A 7555-nucleotide genomic window follows, 5' to 3' on the forward strand; every position below is an offset into this window, starting at 1 on the left:
GGCAGGGTGGTTGGCAGAGCTTTGTTCCCTTAGTTAAAGAAATCACAAATCACAAAAAGTGCATTCTCGGATGAGGTGAAGCTCATTATAGTGAGTCAGCGTTTTCATCTGACGTCAGGAACTTTGAGGAGTCCGAGGATGAGCTGAGGGAGGCGCTGGCCGACTCCATGAGAAACCTGCTGGTTCTGGAGGATGAGGCAGAGACTGAGGGGGCAGCAGAGGATGATGGGACTGACGCGGACGGTCAATAGGCGGACGAGTCACCGGACAAGAAGCTGACAAGGCCCAGATAACAGCATCAGGCAGCCTGAGCGCCATCAAACCTCAATCTTTGTTTCCATTAGAACCATTCACAACTGTGATGTACTTCCTGCCAATTTTGTTTTGGATTCCAACAACATACTGATTTTACACACATAGGACACTGCCTGGTCTCACTCTCTCTCCATAACTAAGCTTCCAGATGTCATTTCACTTTGCAACATCACTTTTTTGTTTGTCTCTTTGTTGTGTGGTGTCCTTGAGTGTCCCGAAATGCACATTCATTGTATTATTATTATGACATGGTGGCAGCTGACCTCCAGCCATTAACACAAAGAATGGTCTATTTTATTGATCTATGATATTATATCTATGTTATTTTTAAAATATTTTTAAAACAATATTTGATTGTAAACATATAATTAAAAAATAATAAAACACCAGTTTGTGAGTGAAAAACCTCCACATGGACACATTTACACAGTAGAAATGTAATTAAGATTCTTCCATATTTACAGGTAGTTTCAGGGCAAACAGAAAGAAGTGAAACGAGATTTGCAGATATCTACGGTGGCCCTGAAGTGCAAAACACATTTTCAAAGCATAAAACATTTGACAAAACTTGAACATTTTTCCATTAAGGAAACAAAATTACATTAGTACATTTAATTTATACTCATTTAAAAAAGAATAATTCACAATTAAGACAACATATTTACAAGCGGCCAAAACAAGTGAACATGATTTCCGACAGGAAGTGCTGTTATTCTTCTGGTTACATGTGGCGTTTGTTGGTCCTCCACGTCGGCGTCTTCCCGATAATGTCCTTACTGTCTGTCAGGAAGCTGACACACCCGGCATGGCCTTTGATTCATCTAAGTAACAGCGGAGGCACTGCGACGCGTGCTCCAAAAGCTATGACGTCATTGCTGTGCTCCGTTGAAAACAACCAACAACTAGACCGACTGTGACTCTGACCTCATCGGCCCAGTTTACTCATCAGAGACTCCATCGCAGCCAGGAAGCAGAGTTCAAACTCCTGGTCAGAGAATCGTTCCACCGAGCGCCGAGCATTGCGTCGAATCTCCAATCTCGCTGCCGGGGACAATGCCAGGATGGTTGCCATGGCAGCGGCATAGCTGTCCTCACTGTCGGCGAGGAAGCCCGTCTGTCGGCCATCGTACGGCACCACGATATCCAGCTTTGGACCACCGGACTTGTGTGCGAGAACGACGGTGCCTGCGGCCATACACTCCACGACACCTGAAGAGACACAGGAGAGACGAGTCAAGGAAGCTCCTTCTGGGCCTTGATGCAGACGTCAGCACACGGACATGTTTAATGTGCAATATTTAGCATGTTAGCAAGAAAAAAACATTGTAATAATGAGAACATGTTAAAAACAAATTCTTAAATACATATTTATTCATAATTAAGGAGTACATTCCCAGACAATCAGTGCTGGATCTCGTAATTCTGTGATACTATCACAGATTTATGACAAATTGAGCGTTGTTTCAGGGTTTCATTTTCGGTGTTGTGCGATCCTCCTACACTCTAGGACCTCCCGTCTGTCTCCATACACGACGTACATGACACCTCGGTTGTTTTCAGAGCGTTCACGGCGTTTGTCGTCGTTATCTAAGGTTGTTGTCGTGTTGCGTCTGTTCCCTGCGTGATGCGTGGGGGTGTCTGTGCTCCTCACCAATGCCAAAGTGCTCGTTCCACATGGTGTGCAGGCCGATGGTGGCGTCCACCAGCTCCCTCTTCAGCTCCTCGAAGGGCACGTTGAGCTTGAAGTCGACTCGGTCGTCCACGCCCAGCTCCTGGCACAGCCCCCGCAGCAGCCGCACCCTCTCCTCGTCCTCTGGGTTCCTGCATCCTCCGATCAGCACCAGCCGCAGTGCCTCCCGCCCCCCGGGCCCCTCTCCCTTCCCGCACAGGAGCTTGTGAAACGCTGCGATTTGCAGCCGGTGATCCTTCTCGGGCCGGAACTGACCCACCGACACGATGGAGTGACACTTCCTGTCCCATCCACCTTCCTGCCCGCCCCGGAGCTCCCGTCCGAGCTCCTCCCAGCCCTCGCCCACGTCTTCGTCGCCGTCCTCCAACGGGACGTCCAGGAAGGCTCGGACGTCACAGGGCGGGTAGACGACGCTGGTGCGGCTGGGGGAGCGCCACAGAGCCAGGATGTGTCCCAGCGTCCAGGTGGAGTTCACCATGACGACGTCGCTGCAGGAGCCGGCCAGCCCGTACAGCAGGGCGAAGCAGCAGTAGTACACCACCTTCAGCACACTGAGCACAGGGTTCCTGGAGATGAAGTCGGCGTTATTAAACCTGGAAGACAAGAGAAGGGATGAGGAGTCAAACACGACAAAGAGAACTTGGAATGTGAACTAAGCAAGGATGGAGGAGAACAAGCAAACTCAGCAAAACATCAGGGAGGCTAGAGGGAAGTTTACCCAATAGAAGTTCATACGTAGACTCTACCTTACCCCCTCTGGACTCCACAGGATGGGTCTATTACCTGATGATCTTCTACTGGAACTTTGGGTCAAATGCAGGGACTTTCCTACATGTGCTATGGGAACCGAGTCTGATACAACCATTTTGGGTGAAAGCAACAGATCTCCATCTCACCAGGATTAAAAAAAAAAAGGTCTTTGATACTACGAGGACAGAATCTTTGTGTGTAAGTGTACGACAACGGAGTACAAGTCACTTCACCCAAAATGTGTCAATAGATGTGCTATCGGAGTGATGCTGATGTTGGAAAATGTATGTTGCTGTTGTTGTTGTTGTTAAAATAAAATCTTGGAAATGAGAAAGAAAGAAACATTTGAAAGCGGGGGGGCACCTGGGGTTCCTGTCTCGGACCACAGACAGCATGTCGGTGCTGACGGTGGGGGTAGTGAACGTAACTCGCCACCTTGCATCCTCCGAGGTAGCGGAAGATGGGCAGGGTGAAGGCGTAGCCCATCGAGTCCACGTACAGGTCAGGGACAAAGGTCACCAGCGCCTCCCAGCCTGACGGAGCACACGCACAGTAGTCCGTCACCTTCAGCTCAACCAACGGCGGTCGCGCATTCGGTGGAGCAACGTCGCATCTGTTCGTCGACACCGGCTGGTTTTGTCAGAGGGTTCTTACCGAGGAACATGGAGCCCACGCTCTGGCCCAGCAGGGTGAAGTGAGGGTATGACTCGGCTTCCACCAGCGTCCGATGGTGTAAGAAGATGAAGGTGACCGGCCGAGGCAGTGAGATGTTGAAGCGTAGTCGAGCTCCCTCCAGGATCTGCTCCCCGGTCACTCCCTGGTCGCCGGTGTAGACCACGAAGGAGATGCCGGGGTATCTGGGAGGGGGGGGGGGGGGGGGGGTGAACAGGACATCTGTAGAACGACCCTTCCTGTTGGTTTCCTTACTGATGCCGATAAACGACATCTAAAGTCAGAACGCTCAGGTCAGCGTTGTGAAAGTGATTCATGGAATAATCCAGAGATGTGATCGTTTGTAAACGAGTCAAATCTTTTAAACGGCTCTTTTAAACGAACCATGAGAACCGAGTCGCAGTTGTGTTTGCGAGACATTTGTTATCAACTATTCTGAATTGCTACCAGCGATAAACTCCTTGAATGAGCTGCCCTGGTTGAGTTGGTTAAAGAAATAACTAGAACAACGAGCCAGTCTTTTGAACGGCTCTTTGACAGGATCACAACTCCAATGATCCATACTCCGATGACATTCTCAGCAGCAGGTCAGGTACAACGATGCACAGATGTACAGTTCATGCATGAGGCTGACAGTGTCGTGTACCGGTGCATCAGAGCCCTCAGGGAGCACCAGAGAACCCGCTCCCCGCCTCCCCCAGCGTTACAGTACGGGTGAAAGAAAGCCACTGCCGGGCCTCCGTCCTGAGCGCGGCGGGCCCTCCGGCGGCCCTGCAGCCCCAGGCGGAGCCCCAGCAGGAGCAGGAGCAGCAGCAGGGTCAGCACCAGGCTGAGGTACACGCATGGGACCACCAGGGACCACAGCAGCCTGCAGACAGACAGGAGACAGACAGCATGACTGGGACGCAGCTGGGAACCAGGAGACACGTGGAACAGGTTCAGATGTGTGATGTACTGGAACTTTACTTCTATAAGCACTTCACTTACTTTGTAAATGTGTAGTATTTTACGGTTTGACTGCACTTTACACATTTATTATCATATATATGTGCGTTTTAACATCTTGATGGTGTATTGTCTTGTTTTCATGTTAGTGGGAGAAGACTGCAGATGGAGATTAGCTTCAAGCTAAATCTGGTGCAACCCTCGTTTTGTTTCATGAATAACTAATATAATTGCACATCGTCCGTTTTTATAAACGAAACAAACGAACGAACGAGCGTCTCAGTGGTAAACGGAAGTGGAGACACCTGTTTCAGATTCGAGATTCATGACTGAGGATGACAATACAGAAGGAATTCCAGTCTAAACGGGGTAAACGTGTTGCTAACTCGGAGGTTAGCATGCTAGCTGCTGCAGAGGCTAAAATTAACTGCTACGAAAGTGTCAGTTATCACCTCACTGACAGTGTTCTACTCGTTCAGTCCTGGCAACCTTGCTTCTTTACCTCATTAAATCGCAGAAACACGGAGAAAAGTTGTGGTGGTGGCTGTGTTCTGCCATTTCGGACTTGGTCTCGGCGGACCGCTGCCACCTGCAGCTGTCACGCGAGCGACGGAACCGGGCGAAGAGCGGGAGATCGATGAAGAACTACAAAAGAGAGCGATAGAGAACTACAGAAAAACTAGAAACCTTTATTTAACGCTGTACAGAGAAGGGCTTGCAAAGACCCTAATGAGCTGAATTGGCCATCGAAGTCCTCAGACTTAACCTGGCTGGTTACGATGCAGCGGAAGTTGTCGTCAGCTGGCCGAGGTGCTTCTCTGTGATTGGTCGAAATGCTTCACTGTGATTGGCTCACGTCTTTGTTTACGCATACGTCATCTTAACGTGACTTTTATGGATTACGTATTTGTCTAACCTTATTGAAATAATGAACAAAGACTGTGGCATATTTTGATTATTTTTTTAGGACTATTTTTAAAATCTCCTTTTAAAAAAATACAAAACTGTCCAAGATGCCGTAGAAACATGTCAGACAAATATGGTACAGTAAGGTACGCAAGATGTATGGGTATGTAATTATCGTGATTGGATTAACATGAGAAGATGAAGAAGTTAGTAAAGTTAGCATATATGTGTATGTATGTAAAAAAAAAAAGGCGAGCGGGTATTCTGGTTGCTCAGTTACATCGGTTTGCCAGATGATGGCGCCATCGTACATATTTCTACGCCACATCAAGATGTGGTCTTCCACAGACGACCATCGTGCTCTTTGTTACTCCTCACTGGTGACATGCCACATATCAGAGGACAAGGACCGGTGACAGACCGCTGACCTCTGTACTGACCCTGAGTGACACAATCCCTCACAGACCCACTTCTGGACCCCCTGCAGTTCTCCTTCAGGACCAACCGCCGTCAACATGGCCCCCGACTACATCCTGATGTATTTCATTTCATTCATTTCCACATTCACATATTGTCATATGCAGATGCTTTATCTGATTTATCTGATTCTGTTTTTTTAATGTTTTCATGGAGGGGGGCAGTCTGGGCCTTGAGTCTTATCTGCCCGTAAAAGGAAGTATTTCCTCGCTAAAATGCTTCTCTACATTAACAGCACTCAAAGCACTTTATGATGTCGCCTTCCTCCCCCACTCACTGGCAGAAACTGCTAGGCCACTGCTCGAACACATTCACACACTGATGACGCAGCTCCAGGAGCGATTTGGGGTTCAGTGTCTTGCTCAAGGACACTCCAGCATGGAGGAGCTGATTACCAGTCCACCCAGTTATTTACCGGGACAACCTGCAATAAGGAATTGCAGTAATCCTGCGAAGAAGTCACATACAGTATGTGTGGTCCAGTGAAACAGTACATTGAGTTTTTCACGTTTGTACACACACCTGAGAAAGTCACAACCTTGTAAAACTTTTTTGTTTCTTCTGTTGCCATAGCAAAACAACATCGATATTTGTCACTTTCTTTTTAACATTTAATAGACCAAACAACTAATTAATGAGCAATTTAGTCATCTTCCAAAACTGTCACTTTTTTAAACTATTGGCTGAAATCTTTTTTTCTTTTTTTTGTAAATATTTAAATGGATATGACATAGGCCATTATTTTAAGCGGGTGATGATATGCTAGGTTAGGTTAGCATCTCTGCAGATACAGAAAGAGTTGCACATGCATCTCCACAATCCACCGCCCCCCCCCCAGCGACCATAACATATAAAAATGTGGGTAAAATCAAAAGCAGGTCAGGTGACTGTGACTCGCAGCCAAGTGTCAATTGCCATATAAAGACAAAACTGGTTTTGTTCCTGCCTGTTAAGTATTACATGTCACTTCCTTCCTCGTCGCTTTGAATAGATGAGTCGCTCTGATTTCTGTGCCGAGTCAGTCTGCGTGTGCCGCTGGTCGAGAAAGTCTTGCCGCCAGGTCTCCGTTAAACCTTCGAGAGATCAACTCACCTTTCAGGTAAAGTCACAGGTGTCCCTGAAGGCATCGTTGGGGGGGGGGGGACTGGGTTTGTGTGGAAGGAGAGAGCAGAGCAGCTGAACATGCTTTTATGTTAAACGTTCAGAAATGTTCTTAAGAAACACGTTTAAACTTTGATGAAGGAGAGCAGAGAGGAGATGAGAGGAGAGACGTTTGTCACTTTGTAGTTTCATTCTGCTCTCATCCACATCCAAGAGCTGTCAGATATGGTCAGTTACAGTATGTCGAATCTCGTTAAAGGCTTAAACGACAAGTTAGTGAGAGCAGAGAGGCATGAGAGGGGCTGAGAAACAGAAGACGTTAAAGGACTGCAGCAGCAGCAAGCTGAAAGGGAAGTTGGTGGTTTGATTGGTTTTCCAACAGACCCACTCAGCGTGAGGAGGACAAACAAAAGGTCCATCAGCACCTCAAGGATGACGTCTGATTCCTTCTGTCCACAAACGCCAGCCTGCTCGGGATTCTTCTCATTTTCGATGTGACGATAACTTTGTGTCATTAAAAAAGTCGGCTGCAAAAACAAAACCCACTTGTGTCTGACAGGAAGTGCAGCAGAAGCAGGAAGTGTCGGCTGACAGAAGTGAGAAGTGCGAGCGGTTTGCATCAGTGTGAAAGGGAAGTTCCTCCTTCTCGTCACCAGCTCGCTCTCAGATTGTGTTTCGTGTCGGTTTCAGGAGCCCGTC

General features: G+C 47.8%; 1 protein-coding gene across 1 annotated transcript; it reads right to left on the reverse strand.

Moving 5' to 3' along the window:
• Window positions 1-1240: 1240 nt before the first annotated feature.
• LOC144739549 (GDP-Man:Man(3)GlcNAc(2)-PP-Dol alpha-1,2-mannosyltransferase-like) lies at window positions 1241-5795 on the reverse strand. The gene is given in 9 exon segments (XM_078622488.1): window positions 1241-1524; window positions 1967-2303; window positions 2352-2598; window positions 3119-3168; window positions 3170-3288; window positions 3410-3612; window positions 4074-4295; window positions 4875-5017; window positions 5745-5795. Coding segments are annotated over 9 exon segments (1656 nt in total).
• Between the last annotated feature and the right edge of the window lie 1760 nt (window positions 5796-7555).

Source organism: Lampetra planeri, unplaced genomic scaffold, assembly GCF_965212315.1.
Source record: "Lampetra planeri unplaced genomic scaffold, kcLamPlan1.2.h2 scaffold_1561, whole genome shotgun sequence".
Taxonomy (NCBI): Eukaryota; Metazoa; Chordata; class Hyperoartia; order Petromyzontiformes; family Petromyzontidae; genus Lampetra; species Lampetra planeri.